The sequence below is a fragment of the Neofelis nebulosa genome, chromosome 1 (genome assembly GCF_028018385.1).
Source record: "Neofelis nebulosa isolate mNeoNeb1 chromosome 1, mNeoNeb1.pri, whole genome shotgun sequence".
NCBI lineage: Eukaryota > Metazoa > Chordata > Mammalia > Carnivora > Felidae > Neofelis > Neofelis nebulosa.
The window spans coordinates 70,991,769-71,011,125 of record NC_080782.1 but is presented as its reverse complement, the minus strand read 5'-3'; the positions used below and the strand labels follow the sequence as shown (position 1 = coordinate 71,011,125).

General features: G+C 33.2%; 1 protein-coding gene across 5 annotated transcripts in view; it reads left to right on the top strand.

The window, feature by feature from the left end:
* Positions 1–19,357, top strand: part of FER (FER tyrosine kinase) — a 440,848-nt gene that overhangs the window by 93,767 nt on the left and 327,724 nt on the right. For all 5 annotated transcript variants that reach the window (XR_009260552.1, XM_058725350.1, XM_058725344.1 and 2 more), the window contains 3 exons: positions 382–565; positions 3,769–3,906; positions 4,698–4,817. Coding sequence is in view for 4 of the 5 variants with exons in the window: in XM_058725350.1 (XP_058581333.1) it covers positions 382–565; positions 3,769–3,906; positions 4,698–4,817 (442 nt within the window). In the remaining variant the exon portion in view is untranslated. The remainder of the gene's footprint in view (positions 1–381; positions 566–3,768; positions 3,907–4,697; positions 4,818–19,357) is intronic.

Here is a 19,357-nt window from a genome sequence, read left to right as displayed (position 1 = left end):
CCTCAAAATTTAACATTGTTTACAAACTTTGTTGTTTTCTTGGTTACACTGTTTCATGTACATTGGTTGTTCCAATTTGTGTAAGCTTCTTGAAGATAAGAAAGATCATTTTTCTGTGTAATTTCATAAAAAATTGTACATTAACTTTCATTCATCAAACATTTACTGTAATATATGTCTCCTTCATAGCAGCCTGTGTGCAAAATACTGACAAATAAGCAGTACTTTGTATAGAGCTGGGTATGTAGTATTATGCTCAATAAAATTTTGTCGATTATTCCTAAGATGTATGAAATAATATAAAATAGTGGTCACTCTGTTTGCATATAGTGAATATAAAACATCTTTATCTCTTTTAACTTTCTTCAACATTTTCTTCAGGGAAAGAAACCGAAAAGGCCAAGGAACGATACGACAAAGCCACAATGAAACTTCATATGCTGCATAATCAGTATGTATTGGCATTGAAAGGGGCACAGCTTCATCAGAATCAGTATTATGACACCACACTTCCTTTGCTTCTGGACTCCTTACAAAAGATGCAAGAAGAAATGATAAAAGCACTGTAAGATACATTTCCTATTTGGCATGAAGTCCCTTCATGAAGTGATTTTAACATTATTTTTTCTCCTAGTTAAGCTTTTGGAAAGAAGTTGTCTGTGTTTTGTGAACTTCATTATTGACTTAGCCCAGTGTGTATTTCACATCTGTTTTACTTTAGTCCTTCTTGATTTTTACTTCTCGTCTCCTTTCAGTTTATTATCATCTCCTAAACCTTCTGGCTAGCCCTAAGAATGGTCCTTCTGTTTTGTATGTTTTTGTTCTACTCCGATTAGCTGGAAATTTAGGTGAAAAAAAAATTCATTAGTTGACAAGTGTTAAGAAGTTAATATTTTCGGAGGATTGAGTGTTTAAATACTGAGCGACTGAGAAGTCCAAAGGAAAGAATTTTTTTTGTTAAGTTTTAATTTTAATTCCAGTATATTTAACATACAGTGTTATATTAGTTTCTAGTGTACAATGCCATAACTCAACAATTCTCTACATAACTCAGTGCTCTTTAATCCCCATCACTTATTCCACCCATCCCCCGTCACACCTCCCCTCTGGTAACCACCTGTCTGTTCTCCAAATTAAAGTCTGTTTCTTTTAGACAGAGTTTGTCTCTCTCTTTTCGCCCTTTGCTTGGTTTTGTTTGTTTTGTTTTTAAATTCCACATATGAGTGAAAGAAATCATATGGTATTTGTCTTTCTCTGACTGACTTATTTCACTTAGCATTACACTCTGTGACTCCATCAAAGGAAAGAATTTTTTGAAGGTTTATTTGCCAACTTATTATGTGAAGTTAACATCAACAAATGTTTATTGAATTTCTACTGTATGCAAAGCACACTGCCTGTGAATTGGCCACAATTTTTGCCTTTAAGGAGCTAACAGTATATTCTGGCGAGTAAGTCAAGAGCACACGTTTACCATAGACATCAATGCAAGACAACAGAAAAAGGCCATGTTTGGTAGAGTTCATCTCCTTTGACCTGGATTAGGTGATCTCCCATCTTCCCGGTAAAAAGATAAAAAATTATTTTTAGTTGACTTGAATAGGTAAACTTTGAAGGGTATTGATAAAATAGTAAAATGTCTACTTAAAATATTTAATTTATAAATTTAGTTATGTCTATTTAAATTAAATATTGTTGATTCAGAAATACTTCCTTTCCTACTCTCATGAATCAATGTTATTTCAAACTCTTCACATGAATCCTCAATAATGGCATCTTCATCATCGCTAGATGTCTTTTTGGGACAGTAGTTTCCTATTTTTTGAGACATAGTAGTTTTCTATAGCATATTATCTTTAACTTCTAAACAATTACTTTAGACCTAGCATTTAAAATATCCAAGCATGATGATTTCACTGCAATTGAATTCCACGTCACATTGATGTAACGTTAGGAGGCTTCTTTTTTTAAAAATTCCATTTGTCTGAAGGTAGATATTAATAATAGCCTCCATATCATATTATGGTATTGCTTTATGAGAGTTATCTAGATAGGCTCATTTACATTAATATTATTCAGTACTTTCACTTAATGTGGTCATAAGCCCAGGGATATTTACTAAGTCTGTTTTAAATTTCTCTGCCTCTCCTTTTTCTTTAAATTTTGTCAGGTGATTTCTGTAATCCTTCCAAACTAGCATTGCCTGAAGCAGTTTAAATCTTTTTTTTTTTAAAGTTTTATTATTTATTTTAAGAGAGCATGTGAGTGGGGAGAGGGGCAGAGAGAGAGGGAGAGAGAGAGGCAGAGAGAGGATAGCGAGAATCCCAAGTAGGCCCCGAGCTGTCAGTGTGAGCCTGATGTGGGGCTCAATCGTAGGAATGGTGAGATCATAACCTGAGCCAAAATAAAGAGTCAGACATTTTTTTAAAAGTTTTTTTATTTATTTTGAGAGAGAGGTGGTGGGGGGCGGGGGGAGGCGGGTAGAAGGACAGAGAGAGAATCCCAAGCAAGCTCTGTGCTGTCACTGCAGAGCGCCAGGCAGGGCTTGAACTCATGAATTGTGGGATCATGACCTGAGCTGAAATCAAGAGTTGGACGCTTAACTGAGCCACCCAAGCAACACTAAATCTTTTTTTTCTTCACAAACAATATTTGGCTATTTACAATAAAATAATTGAGAGAATATTAAATAAGAGAAATTTTGTAAGTAATAAATTTTTATGAGTGATGCTTTTGGAAAAGAAAAGCAAACAATGCCCCTAATATTTATATGGGAAAAGGCAGCATAAGCTTGTCCACACTTGTTATTGAGGCCATTCTTGACTGGTGGTATATTTTTACAGCATAGCACTTTTAAATTGGAGATTAGATCTTTGCCACCCTATTTTGTACTCATTAGATACAGTAATATATTAAAGAAAATTTTTTTTAATGTTCATTTATTTTTGAGACAGAGACAGAACATAATCAGGGGAGGGGCAGAAGGAGAGACACACACAGAATCCAAAGCAGGCTCCAGGCTCTAAACTGTCAGCACAGATTCTGACGCAGGGCTGGAACTCACAGACTATGAGATCATCACCTGAACCGAGGTCCGACGCTTAACCAACTGAACCACATAGGCGCGCATATATATATATGTATATATATATATATATATATATATATATATATATATATATATGCACCATAGAGCTAATATATTTTGTGACAGTTTTACTACTGAAGGCAGGTAAGATGTGACATTTTTACTACTGAAGGAGAAGAGTTCAACATGTCATTGAAGGTACAGAACCAGTTAAACTCTATAATTAAGACACAGAAAAGAGCAGAGGCCCAGGAGCAAGAGAAGAACCAAGGGATAGGGCATTTGAGGAAGTAGCAGCTACTGGAAAGAAATGTTGAAAAGATAGGAATTGATCCACAGTTCTATGTAATGGAATTGAACATTTCTACAACAGCATTTAGATATAGAAAGTCATCAACACTGACCTTACATTTTGAACATGTCAAATACATGTTGGAAAAAGTAATGCCTTATTCTAGATTGTTTGCTATTATCATGGTGTATCAAATGTAAATTGTGAATCTGTGCTTTTGTATAATCCCTTTATTTTACCATTCAGGTGTATGAAATAAGGTGATGTATGAAACCACCATCTGTAAATATTGATGTTACATTTCTTACGTTTATTGTTCTGAATTCCTTTTGGGCTGTGTTTCCCTTGAAAACTTAAAAATGTTGTAAAATTTTATTTTTGTTTTCAGAAAAGGTATATTTGATGAATACAGCCAGATAACCAGTCTTGTTACAGAGGAAATAGTGAATGTCCATAAAGAGATTAAAATGTCAGTTGAACAGATAGACCCTAGCACAGAATACAATAATTTCATAGATGTTCACAGGTATGTATGTATAATATTTTCACTCTTCTTTCATTATTTGTGATATTATTTTTTTTCTACCATATAGTATTTAATGAAATAAGATATTCTATTGTTAGGACATAGGATTTACTGATTAATTTGTTTCTAACTATTTTAAAAGTTCTTTCTCAATGATAACTAATTTATATAATTATTTTTATTAAAATTTTTTTAATGTTTATTTATTTTTGAGAGAGAGAGAGAGACAGAATGTGAGCTGGGGAAGGGCAGAGAGAGAGGGAGACACAGAATCTGAAACAGGTTCCAAGCTGTCAGCACAGAGCCTGGCTCAGGGTTTGAATTCATGGACAATGAGATCATGACCTGAGCCTAAGTCGGACGCTTAACTGACTGAGCCACCCAGGCGCCACTGTATAATTATCTTTAAAAATTTGTCAGTTGTTACTACATCATTGCTTAAAACTGTATTTAATCCATGAAATTATATATATATTTTAACATTTCTATAGTGATAATGCTATGACTTTATATGTATATTCAATTTATGATGATATATCAATTACTTATCCATGCATACTTATTACCATTGTGACAGGAATGAACAGGTTAATAGCCATATTCTACAAATGAGGAAATTAAGGCTGAAATTACATGACTAGATCTTGGTGCCTGGGTTTAATTTGATTTATTCTATTTGTATTTGCTCTACTTTGTAAACATAATTTTGGATAATATATATTGTGCCTTTGATGTGTACTAATATGGTAGTATATTCATACTGATCAAAATTATTTGGTATGTTTTATTAGAACAACAGCTGCTAAAGAGCAAGAAATTGAGTTTGATACTTCCTTACTAGAAGAAAATGAAAATCTTCAGGCAAATGAAATTATGTGGAATAATTTAACAGCAGAAAGTTTGCAAGTAATGTAAGTATTTAGAAAAGATGATCAGATTAAATATTAGTGTTATTATTTATAGATTTACTTTATCAGATTTAAAATTCCAGTGTTTATTTTTTACAAATAATGAAAAGTAAATTAAAAATGAACTGATTGTTGGGACGCCTGGGTGGCGTCAGTCGGTTGGGCGTCCAACTTCAGCTCAGGTCATGATCTCGTGGTCTGTGAGTTTGAGCCCCGCATCGGGCTCTGTGCTGACAGCTTGGAGCCTGGAGCCTGCTTCGGATTCTGTGTCTCCCTCTCTCTCTGCCCCTCCCCTGCTCATGCTCTGTCTCTTTCTCTCTCTCTCTCTCTCTGTCAAAAATAAGTAAACATTAAAAAAAAAAAAAAAAAAGAACTGATTGTTGTTTGGTTGGTCAGAAAAAAATGTTTTGAGAAATATGTTAACTTTATTCATTTTGATCACTAATTTTGGTAATTCTGAAAATCAGAATTCTGTGTGATGTTATATTCATTTGCCCTGTTATTGCTGATATCTTATATTGGAATAATGGTTCATTCTTTTCAAACTTATTTATATATGTGTCTATATCTGTCTGTATCTGCCTAAATCTATCCCATTCAGTGCTTAAAACTTTTTGGCAGAACTATTTTGGAAATGAGGATATTGAGTGTTAAAGAAGAGATTCATAGATATCAGAAGTGTTTAGTACAAAAAATTGACTTTTAATTGAGTTATTTTCTCTTAGGGATGTCTTCTTTAAAGACATAAATTCTTCCTTCATTTTGTTGTTTTGTTGCCTAATATTTTAAAGGAGTTTTGAGAAATCTTAATTTGTTTTTTAGTCCTTTTCAAATATTAGAGGCTATTAATAGCATATTTTTAAATGTAGAAAACAAGGCATTCTACTTTTAAATAATTAACTCATCCCTTGATTGTTTTAGCAGCAACACAAAGAAACTTGTATTAATGATAAGTACTGTATGTATTTGTCTTTTGAGTCAGAACCACAGCTAGGAGTGATTATGCACTCATTTTCTCTTCAGTATTGGACAGTTATATCATATGACCTGTTGGCACTTTACCTCAGAAGACTCAGCCAAAAGTCCCCATTTAATATCATTAAACTCTCCTTTCTATTGTTCACTAATAGTCAGATAATTAACTGAGTGTGGGACGCTGGAACTAGGTCTTGGAAAGGAGTTTAATAATTTTAAAGTTAGGCAGATGGGATTGAAGAAACTAACAAATTCTTGTTGAATCACCCATACAAATTGAAGGCTTAAAAATTATGGTGGATTGACTGCTGATGAGTGGAATGGAGGTGTGGGAGTACATTAGGGAGATTTTTCAAGCAGCCATATTGGGATTCTTGAAGCTGTTCCCAGGTTCTGAAGTCGTTCACAGGAGTCTCATGTTGGATTTAGATATTCTCTTATAATGTTAGCTCTCTTTAAACCAGTGGTCCTCACTGTCTCCGGGGGACATTTGACAATATCTGGAGACATTTTCTCTATCAGGTGGGAAGGCACTGCTGAAAGCTAGTGGGTAGAGGCCATGGATGCTGCTAAATGTCCTGCAGTGCATAGAACAGCCTCCTGCAACAAAGAATTATTGGGTGAAATGTTAATAGTGCCAAGGTTGAGAAACCCTGCTGTGAACAATAGAGTTGGGTTCATGGCACAAAATGGATAGTAGAGTTTCTCAATTCTTGTGCAGTGACAAATTTCATTTTTTGATTTCTGTGCTGGTGAAGGAATATGACATAAATTACTCCTGTTTTTTTTCTTCATTGTGTTGCTCCCCCAAAATGTATTCATTTATTCATCAAAATATATTTATTGTATATTTCAGGTTGCAAGGGTGAATACCTTCAAGATGTTTATGGTAAAATTGATCAACTTATTTTAATAAACAACAAGAAGGATGAGCATAGAGATATTGGAGTATAATAGGGTAAAATTAAAAATAGTTACCTGATATAAGCTTATGTAAAATAAGAGATTTTGCGACTAAATAATAATTTGTTTTATTGCTTTTCAGGGTATAATGAGAACAAAACTAGTTCTACACATAAATCATTATTTCTTAATTATGGTGATGAAGCAATGAAGAAAAATGTAATAAATTAAGGATAATAAATCTTTGATAATGTGGTAGAAGATTTTTTTTTGTGTAGTAGAAGATTTAATTGCTTACATCTTACTGAGGCAAAACTTTAGCTATATTTCATTGAACAGTGTCTAAATTCAGGATAGGGGTTTAAGAGTAAGCTTTTCTCAAGAATCTTATTCCAAGAATGAGTTATTCAGTGTGTCTATTGGCACTGTTAAAATAGTTTAAGTTATTTCCATTAAATATATGTATATGTGTATGTATGTGAATGTATGTGAGTATAATATATATAATATATATATTATATATTATACTCACATACATATATATTATACTCACATACACACACATATATATTTAATATAATCCAAAGTCTCACTTTATTTTTACCATAATATTAGTGCTTTAAAGTTAAACTAATTCCTTTCTTGAGACATTATTAATTTTGTTGTTGATTGTGTTGAAATATTATGTCCAATAGAAATGAATGAAACAAATGAACAACGTTGGAAAAGTAAGTACAAATGACCAATAGTCCTTTGACAATTAAGGAAATATCAATTTTTATTTTTATTTTAATAAAAATGATTATTTATTTATTTTGAGAGAGAGACAGAGAGCTTGAGCAGAGGAGGGACAGAGAGAGAGGCACAGAATCCAAAGCAGGCTCCAGGCTCTGAGCTGTAGCAGTGCAGAGCCCATTGTGGGGCTGGAACCCACGAATCGTGAGATCATGACCTGAGCTGAAGTCGGTCATTTAACCTACTGAGCCACCCAAGCGCCTCAAGGAAATATCAATTTTTAAAAAGGAAGGTATTTCACCTACCAGACTGGCAAAGATTAAATAATTTGATAATACACACTCTTAATGTAGGGTATGGAGAAATAAGCCCTCTTACAAAGTCTTGGCAGAAATGTAAATTAGTGTAAGCTTTTTGGAGGATAATTTGGCAATATATATCAAAATTCAACTTGCTCATATCCTTTGAGTTAGAAATTGTATTTCTAGAACTTTAGCTTTTAAGTAAGCAAAGATATATGTATAAGCATAACATGGTGGGTTGCCTTATTTTGAATCCTGACAGAATGGGTTATTACTTCTGTGAAACTGGGCAGATTACTTAGTTCCTTTGTGTGTCATTTTCCTCAGATATAAAATGGTAATAATAATGGCACCCAACTCATAGTGTTGTTGTAAAGCTCATGTGCATGAATAAATGTAGAATACTTAGATTAGTCCCTGGCACAAAGCCAGTTCTCTGTATTGGTTTTTGTTGTTTTTGAATTATTGCTTGGGTGGTTTTATACATTGAGGACTCCAAGCACAATGCTTAAGTTTTTCAGGGGCTTTATGGAATACTTGAGATCTGAAAACTTTTTATTAATTCCTAAGTATGAAAAGAATACTATGTTACATGTTATACTATGTCACTTTCATTAATTATTAAATTCAGTAACACAAAAATATTTCAAAATTCATAGGTTAGATTTTATTTTTTCTTCTAGTTAACATACAGTGTTACATTAATTTTAGGCATACAATAAAGTTAGATTTTAATATCTGCATATGAATGTGGATCTCTGAGAAATCACATTTTAGTATATATGATATTAATTTGGGTAGAGACCAAGGACTATAAAGGTTTTAAAACAGTCCCTTTGTTTTGTCAAAACACTGGAAATATCTGAAATATTCACTCATAAGGGATTAGTTGAATTATGGTATATCCATACCATAGCCACCATTTTTCTATATTATGCATGTTTTAAATAGAGTAGGATAGGTTTATATATATAAGCCTGTATGGAAAGATCTTCAAAGTATATGGTAAAGAGCAAAAACAAGTTACAGAGTAGTATTTATGGAATGAATCTATTAATTTAAAAAATAGTACATATATATGCTTGTATATATGTAGATCATATGTTGGAATGGAGGTGAATGGATGAGGTGAGTAGGGAAGCTTGTTGAGGCCAATGTTTATAGTAATGTTAAATAAATGTGGTTTTATTTCTCAAATCTTTGCAGTTTTATTGGTTAGCCTCTCTCCAGAATATTAGCTATTTGTTTTTCCTCCCATTGTGTCAGTTCCTTATCCTTTGACTAAATGTTTGTAATTGAATCACGTTGCTTTATATAGTTTTAGAATAGAATACTCTCAAAAGCTCTATTTGCAAATGAAAATATTTTATGGCCTGTGCTTCCCTGGGTTCTGTGGTTTTCCTAAGCCCATCCAAGAGCTGTAATAAGAAACAGTATAGGAAAACTTCAGAATCATTTTGTTTTGTTTCACATTCCTTTATGTTTGTTTAAGTGGTCTGGTGACCCTGTCCTTTGTGAAGGTTCCATTAATTTGGAAGTGAGAATCATTAGTATTTGATTCCTGAAGAATTTTTCTAATAATGCAAGTCATACTGGCAATCTGCCAGACTACTGACTAGTAGTGACTATGAAACAAAGGAAAAACTGGACTACATTTCTATTGGACTCTTCAAAATTTTTGGCTAGATGTCAGATGTTTCAAATAATTAACATCTTTGTTGAATGAATGAGTGAATGAAAGGGTTTTATGGGGAGATTTCAAGGAGTTTTTGAATAGTGGATCTCATCATCTCTGGCTTTATGTCAGGTTCACTTAAGGAGCTTTAAAAAATACTGATGACTGGGACCTAACTCAAAGCAATTAAATCAGTAAGGTCTGTGCATTGGGATTTTTTATGAACTCTCCAGATGATTTTAATGTGTGGACTGGATTGAAAATCTGTGCCATAAACCCGGTAAAATTGTGTGTAGAAATGTGTGTGATACTTTCTGGGGGTGAGACCATGCACATTTTTGGAGGGCTTCATGACCCAAAATGGCTAAGGACTGCTGCTCTACTGGAATATGTACCTTTCATATATAAAGAGTGTCTTTTTGTTAAACCTTTCTAATGAATTTATATTCCTCAAGTTGTATAGTGTTACTGGAGAAAAATTAACATTTTTACAATAGTCTTACTGGAATTCCTTTTTGACTCTGTTTTTTCTTCTCCTCTGCCATACTTCTGGATCAGTGTTGAATTGTAAGATATTTGAAGCTCAAATAGATACCCTTTCCCTAAGGTAATATTTTTCACTTTGCTATTCATAAAAAGATACCTTTCATTTCGGGGGGGGGGTATCTTGTTTTTGTTTTAGATTCCTAAATGTAACATACAAATTGCTGGTTTTATTAGTAGAAACTTACTCATAAATTTAATAATTTATATTCTTGGTTCCTATTTATGGTACCATGTAGATTTTTCTCAAATAAATGTAAGAGGTTCTGAGATTATTACACAACTAGTATTTATATCCAAAAAAGATTATACATTGTCACAGCCTGCTCCTTTTTCAGGCTTGATGGAAATCTAATGTTGCAATAATAGTAAATGACTAAGTTACTGCATTTACCCATCTAAATATGTGCCACGAAGCATTTTATCATACTCTCATTATATGTATCAACTGTATTTATAAAGGTGTGCATATATAGAAGAGTTAAATTCAATTATTTATATGTTTATTTCCTTATAGGAAATTTTTTTGCATGGTAGATCAGGATATGGTGGAGGGCTGCTTCCTCAGCCTCTAATTGTTTCTAGCACTGGATGCCCAAGATTGTACACTTCCCATCACACATGCATTTAGGTTGTATTACCTTCAGGCTTCAAACTGAGGTTGTTTCCTTTGTCTCTGTGATTTACAGCCTCTCTCCTTCCCCTTCATCACACTTCCCCCATCTGTGTCTGTTTTGAATCACTGTTCTTTGCCAAATTCTAGAAAAGAAACTATACTTTATTGATTTTAATCATCCATTTATTAAGATTATATATGCAAATACTTCCTCTCATCTAATCACTATTTAATTGAATAATTTGGAACTCAGTAATTTTAGTTCATCAGAATAACTTGAAGAAGGCAGGTCTATAAAATTTTGAACATTAGAAGAAGTTATATAAGTGTCTATTACATTGGTTTTAGCATTTGAGATAAATGAGGCATCCATTTATGATCTGTGGCAAGCTTAAAGCAGGGTAAATGGAGTTACTACTTATCAGTAGGTAATATATTTGAATTCCAGAAGATTGTGTTAAATACTCTTGTATTCTGAACTAAAGCCCAACCTCAAGCCTCATGTTTCTTGGTACATTTTTTCAAAATTTAAAGTCAATGTATTTAGCTTTTATAATGGGATATAGATAAGATCTCTTAATTGAAGAATGGTAATTATCTATGTAGAAAAGTAATTCCCTTGGATTTTATGGGATATGAATTAGCAAACTAGTCTGTGGGCCAAATCCTGTTTGCTACTTACTTTTATGCAGTCTGTGAGCTAAGAATACTGTTTACATTTTTAAATGATTAAAAAAATAAACAGAAGTATTATATTTTGTGACACATGATGATTTTGCGAAATTTAAACATCAGACTACATAAATAAAGTTTTATTGGAACATAGCCATGCTCATTCATTTACCTATTGTCTATGGGTGATTTGTTACTGCAATGGCAGAGTTGAGCATTTGTGACGGAGACCATTATATGGTATTCCTATCACTTCACACTACTCCTTGGTGCACTGCAGATCTCAGTGACACAGTTATAACTGAATAGCATTTTGAATGCCTCACATATTGCTGTACTACTGCATTTTAATGGCTTTTTATTATCAGCTTGTGCCTATCATGTCAAAAAATGGGAGAACAGATTTTGAGTGTTATATTTTTAAAAAATTTAAAAAATTAAAAAAATTTTAATTCCAGTGTAGCTAACATATAATGTTATGTTAATTTTTGGTGTGCAATATAGTGATTCAACAATTCTGTATATTACTCAGTGGTCATCATGATAAAATGATAAAAATCCACACTGGAGTGTGGATTATTTTGTTATCGAACTAGATGGGAAAATATTGTGTTTATTATGCAATGACAGTATGGCTGTGCTAAAATTATACAATACATGTTGACATTACCAGTCTAAATACTTATCTCAGTATTCCCAACTCACAGGAGAGCACTAGTCAGAAAAGTTAGAAAATTTAAATTGGAATACCTCATTACAGCAGACTTTCTTCAAAAAATATGAAAATAAGGATGCAGCCAAAATAAGTTTCTGGGTGGTTCATTTGTTAACAGAGCAAGGAAAGTCATTTGCCAGTGAGTGGTGAAATAGTGTCTCACTGTAGCAACTAAGGAAATAGGAAATGTGTCTAGAAAAAATAAACTTGTTTATGTTTGTTAGTCTTTAAGTGAGAACATTTGCTTGAAGAATTAAGAATATTGGGAGCTACATCATTAGTTAATTTAAAAAGATAAATGATTTCAAGTGGTTTTCCCTGTCTCTTGATAAGTTAGCAGGTGTGATCAAAACTGCTCAGTTTTTGTTTACTTGAGGAGTCAATGCCAAGTTTGAAGTTACTGAAGAATTACTCTCTATGAATAGTCTATGTGGATCAACTACAGACAAGAATATGTCTTTTTTCAATTATCTGTCCTAGCCACTAGGACTTTGGTTGTGAGATATGCCTAACTCATAAGCCAGTCAACCTGTGGGACAATGGAAAAGCTAGAGATGGAATTCTAACTTCACAAGTAACTGAGATCTGACTGGTAAAGCTAATCTTCTGAAAGTGATATATACCATATCCCTGGCTCACACCAGCCTTCTGTGCCTTCTTTCTCTTGTTTACTGAAGATCCAGGGACTGGCTTCTTCTATTTTCACTATCTGCTGCCACATATTTGTTGAAGGAGTCCACTCCCCATAAAACATGGCTGAAGATAAGCATATAGGACCTGAATGAGTTATGGTTCTTTAGTTGCAAGCAAAAGTAACCAATTCTGGAAAATTTAAGGAATAAAAGCCCATTATGAGAAGGCCATCAAAAGTCTCCCAGAAACAACAAGGCCAAGGACATGAAGAGAAAGCAGGCAACTCTGTGCAGCAGGAACCTGTTGACCATAGCAGATAGCATCCACACTGCATGAATGAACTAGCACTCTCCCTGCATAAATAGACTCCAGAGACTTTTTCTCCACTCCCAACTCCCTGCAAAAAAAAAAAAAAAAAAAAAAAAAAAAAAATATATATATATATATATATATATATATATATATATATATATATTGTCAAAGAAGTTGAGAAAACACTAAATCACTACAAAGTGAAGTGGACCGTCTTAAGATATGTTACAACTGGTGGTGTTAAAAATGTATGGATCAGGAAGAGGCTTAGTTGAGCAAATTTACAAAGCTTGTGAAGATTTTAGGTGTTCAAATCATAGGGTTATTCATTGTATTTTTCATCAGCAGGTACTTCATGGAAAATATTTGATTCTAATCATATGTTCTTAAACTAATAATGTCAATAATGACTTTCATTTGCTCTAAAGGACTTGACCATCATCACCTCCATGAGTTTTTTTTCAAAAACTGAAATTGAATATCTCCACTTGCCCTGTGCAGAGAATTTTGATGGTTTAAAAGTAGTAAAGTTTTCTTGTGTCAGAGCCAAGACTGAAATTTTTCTAAATAATTAGTATTTCCCTCAATGACTGTTATTGAGCACTAAATTCCAAAAGCTTTAGAAACATTAGCATGTGCTAAAGATTTGAATATTTTCCTAATGAATCCAACCTAAAATTACAAGGTAACACAGTGCTTGTATGCAGAATTTATACTGCAGTACAAGTCATTTAGATGACAACTAATGTTATTTGAATCACAGGTAATGTCAAGCTATGTATATACTTTTTATGCCATCAAACATTAAAACATGAAGCAGCATTACCATTCCCACCAAATTTGGAACTGGTATATTTTATTTTCTAAGCTTAAACTACATTTCTAGCAGTGAGTTTTGGACCTCTATGCAAGTATTTTGGCATTTTAAAAATCCATAAAACTATGCAATTGAGGAGTTTCCACCTAACTTTCAGTTAGGAGTGAGGTGTCTGCAGTGTAATGACATGCTAAAAGGCATGCAATATAATATTATAAATGCCTTCTAAGCAATAACTGTACTCAATTAAAGTCACGTGCTTATGATTGATATTGATATTTGCAGTACCCATCAATGTGAAAAGACACTTTCAAAGATGAAATAAATTTCATTATATATCTGCTTTAACAAGTGTACATTTATAGTTGTTTGATGATAAGCACTAACTTTGAACCCCAAGGAAGGGAAATATTATAACCCTCAAAATATCCTCAAAATAATATTAATACACTGGTGTTACAATAAATTGTACCCATTTATTATTACATTTTGAATTTTTCAATAAAATATTTGTGAATATTTGTTTTCTCTTTTGTTATGTTAATACCTACATTATACCCATAATTTTGCCTCTTGGTGGCAAAACCTAAAATGTTTATTTTTCCGACCTTCACAAAAAGTGTTTTCTGACTCTTGTAAGGAATGACACCAATTTAACCCATTAGACTGTTTGAATCAACCTTGTCAATCAGTGGAATGATAAATACTGCAGTACTTCCATGTTTCAAGCAGAACTATGGTTTTATCAATTTTGGTTTTGGCTGTTCTCATGTATAGTCTTAGCTCAAGTTTGGTCTTTGATTGAACATGTACTGCAATTATGTTAGGTTGTGTTAGAGGAATACTTTTTGTGTGAGTGAATGGTAAAGATTTGGAAATATGTAAAATATTGGAAGCTGATGACATGTTAAAAGGATATTTTGATTAAGGGACACATGCCACACAGAAAAAGGCAGGTGGATTTGTTGGTTGGGGGTAGATTAAGTTGTGAGTTAAGAGATGAATATATTTAATAGAAACTCCTAACATTTGGTTGATTAGGAGCTATCTTCTGTTTAATCTTGAGAAAAACTAATAAAGCTTTGTGTCATGGTATAGAAGCTCATTCATAAATTCTATGCTGCTGCAATTATGTTTTAAGAAAGAGATCACAAGAAATGTTTTATTTCTTCAATTTATGTTGCAGTAACAGGGAAAAAGAGATGTCAGAAAAGTTACTTCAGGCAGCTGTACCCCTTTTCCAATTATTTTTTTTAATTAACCCAAATGTCACAATGAATGTGACAGCGTTGGAAATTTATAATTTATACTTTTTTAGGAAGTTAGGTCTCTGTAAGAGTGCTATAAAATTTAGATAATGATGGCCAATGGTTTGAAGATAGAAAAGTTATTGTAGAAGTACCGAAAATTTGTTATTGTCTACAGTGTTTTTGGCTTTTGTTTTGTTAAATACATTAAATCTTTAAAAATTATCTAACTAATGCTTGCAGATGATAAAATCCATAAAATCTTACAAAAAGGATGTACAGTGAAAATTGAAGCTCTCCTTAAAACATTTTTTTTTGATATTTATTTGAGAAAGAGAGAGAGAGTGCGCACCAGTGCGCGAGTGGGGGAGGAGCAGAAAGAGAGGGAGACAGAATCTGAAGCAGGCTCCAGGTTCTGAGCTGTCAGCACAGACCCCATGCGGGGCTCGAACTCATGGACCGTGAGATCATGACTTGAGCTGAAGTCGGATGTCTAACTGACTGAGCCACCCAGGCGCCCCAAAGTTCTTTTTAAAGATACATTTCTACCTTCTGGTGTTAATTGGTTAAAAAAGTCATGTATTTTTCCAGACTGTAGAGACAGACATACACATGTATATAAATTGTTTTCTTGACTTAAGTGGGCTCATTCTATGCATACTTTTTTTGCATTACCCTCTTTTTTAAAATATATACGAAATATTAATAGTGCACAGTGTTTTAATGCTTACATGTAATAAGGTTTATTTAATGTAGTTATTTATAGATGGGTATTTATTTCTAATTTTTTCTTTTTGCTTAGGGGTGGATACAGATTTTGGTAGGCTGAAACTTACAAAATTGGGGTGGGTGTGTATGTGTGTGTGTGACATCTTAAAACTCTAGTGACTTACAAGTGTAAAAGCAAGTGCAGACTCTGGGAAGAGATCTTGCAAGTGTGCTGCCTGTAGGTTAAGTGTTATTAGCATCACAGAGAGTTCACCTTTCGTTATTGTGATTATAAGCAGTGCTTTAACAAATATCTTTGTTTTTATATCTTTGTGTACTTGTTGAACTATAGACATTAACTAAATTTTATGAGGTGAAATTACTAATACAGAGGATATTAGTTGTTAAGTCCATACACTCAGGATCTAAGCTGCCTGGACTCTGACATATTTTTCCACTGACCAGCTCTTTCACCTGGGACAAGATCCTTAATCTCTGTGGCTCAGTCTCTTATATGTAAATGGAGATAATAATGATGTTATAAGAATGTTATGGATTTAAGTACTTATAAAGTGCTTGAAACTATTAGACATTTAGTAAATGTTAAGTATTATGTCAGTTTTGTGAATTTTTTTTTAAGGCAGTGTCATGACATTTAAATGTTTTGAGTCATGTTGTTTAAGTATAACATTTACTCTAAAGATGTAAAGAATAAACCATTTGGACTGTTACTAGTGTATTTGTATACAAACATATATAACAATGACATCATGGTAAAGAGTGCTTTGCAAACTATCCTAACAGGTATTATGATATTGGTTCATAAAGTATAATTACTAGAGTGTTTTCCTCTTCACTGGATTTTCACTCCAGGTTTTTTTTAGGAGGATGGTTGTAAAGAAGGGAAAATGGTTTCCCCATATAATTCCATTCTTCTAAGATCATTTGTCTTTTCCACTTTGAGTTTACAACTATGAATCTTTAGAGATGTAGAAATATTAAGAAGTTTTGACTTCAAAGACTTACCTTACTCAGTTTTGTTTTGTTTTGTTTTTAATTTAGAAAGACTCTTCATAAAGGTCAGTTATGCTAAGGCAGTCAAAAAATTAAAGCCTCGAGAAGAGGTACCAATTTTTTGACATGATCAGGAGCTAGAAAAGGTAGAAACAGCTAATATTATTATTCTCTTCCCTCTGCTCTCCTCATTTCCTTACTCTTATCTCCTTTCTTCCTTGGGCCTTCTGGCCTTCATTGCTAAATGTAGTAGGTGGTGAATTCTAGCTGACAGAACAGACCTGCCAGGGATCAGAAGTGTTGTTAGTTCTTGTAGGCCTTTGAGTTTCTAGTGCCTTTCCAGCTCTTTAGGGAATCTAGTAAGCTGTGGTAGGTTTCTTTCTTTCTGGTTCAAAGTGGTTATAGCACAGACCAGGAATTTGAGGAGAAGAGAAATCAAAAGTACCAACCCATTCTTCTCACAAATGAGCTGACATGTACTAAAAAAATTTAGCCTATATAAAACCTCAAATTTAATTTCTCTTTGAAAGCTTAGGTGATGTTTTTCAGGAGGCTAAAATGATTACTAAAGGAAGTAGAAAATCTTAGCAGATTTGGATTTTAATATACGTACCTTGCTAGAGGTACCAATGATGAATGGGGTCTAAGGTAGTTTAAACCTGCCGATTGACTCTGGCTTTCACCTCTTTCCTCCTTTCCTAGCCTGTTTCAGAGTAAAAATAGCAAGTAAAAAGAGGGCAGTGCTAGGGAAACTGATATTTGCCACAATCAAATGTCTTCCCTTGTCCAAATGATAAAATATGAAGGAATCAATAATAGAATTTCTCATTTTTTTGCTTCCTTTTTGATATGTAGTGATATTACTACTGTTAAATCACATCAAATCAACATGTATGTACATATTTATGTGTATGTTTATGGACATACTTACTCTTGTACCAAGGATGATAAAAAAAAATACAAGCTTATATTAATTTCTTATGGAACTGAAAATTTTCACATTTCTGAAAAATTAACATTGTTGGAAATAACATTGTTTTGAAGGGAAAAACTTTTAATTATGCGTGGCTTCTCTATTTTTTATGTAGTGTGCTTGCAGTATTCCAGTATTTTACTTGCCCTTAATTGTGAATAATGCATAAATAATAAAAAATGTAACCTGTTCTTGAGTTTTATTTATAATATGTTCAATTCTACCTCTGCCTTGGGAGCAACATTATTGTTTTGCACCCACTGTTAACAAAATATTCTTAAAGGTGGAAGGCAAAACTTAAAGTTACTTCTGAGAAAAATGTTTTTTTTTAATGAAACTAATGAAATTGGTTAATAATATAAGGTTACACGTATAGAGAACATGTTATGCTTCAAACTCTGTAATAGTAACTTAAAAATATGCACAGAATCACAAGAACTCTTTAAGTTAGGTGTTAAATTGATTCCTATCTTATTAACGGAGGAAATGGAAGTTTAGAAAAGCTGAGTGAATATTGAAAGTGAAGGTGTCTGGTTCTAGAGCTGTTGTTTGTCACACAAGAATAAGGTGCTTTACAAACTGCAGTAGAGACATAAAGTGGTCAACACAAATACTTCTCTTATTCTGAGGTGGGAAGGTGAAGTGATTAACTTGATGATACAGCTGTTACAAGGAAAGGAGTCAGCCCTGTACTTCCAGTTATGTTCTTTGTCCATTTTCATATTAGGTTGTCCTTTTTTCTAAGAGGCTTTTGCTTGTAATTTGCACTGCAAATTATTTCTTCCCAGTTTGACTTTTGCTTTTGACTTTCTTTATCATCTCTTTAACTTCCAACATATTTACATTTTCGTAGAGTTGGATTATTTAATATTTTGTATATTTTGGATTTCATGTTTTGCTATAAAAGGCTGAAGATAAAGATTTTAATGTGATACAGTAGCTTTCTGTGGTTTTTTTGGTAGAAATATTTCTATTCAGGACCAACTGCATTTTATGCAACCAAAAATGATCTGGGCTAAAGTTCATATTAATTTTGTTTACTTAATTGTGTTAATATCTATATGGAAAGTATCCCTAAAGCATTAGTATAGTGTATGAAAAGAGAAATCGCTTACTATCCACTTAAATTGCCATTCAGCTAAACCTCACTGTCTCTTCTTTAAAATAAGGATAATACTATCTGATTGGTTGTTGTGAGAAGTAAATGAGAGAATACCTGCAAGAAATCCTGGATACCATATACTCAGTGCCTACTAAGTACCAGTCATTATGTATACATTACTGTATTTGATCCTCAAAACAATGCTTTGAAGCAGGTATTCCTGCCCTCAGATTACAAGTGAGAAAATAGATTTAATGAGCTTATGCAACTTGCTCAGCATCTCTAAAAAGTGGCACAGCCAGAATGTAAATAAATGTTTGTCTGAAAATAAAAACCATGGTCTTTTCACTACACTCTTCCTGAAACATTATCGGTATTTATTTGCTTAAATCCTTTTTTTCTTTTTATTATTTATTATTATTTTTAATGTTTATTCATTTTTGAGAGAGCATGAGCTAGGGAGGGGTACAGAGAGCGGGGGACAGAGGATCCAAAGCGGGCTCTGCTCTGACAGCAGGGAGCCCAATGCAGGGTTCAAACTCCCGAACCGTGAGTTCATGACCTGAGCTGAAGTCGGACGCTTAACCGACTGAGTCACCAG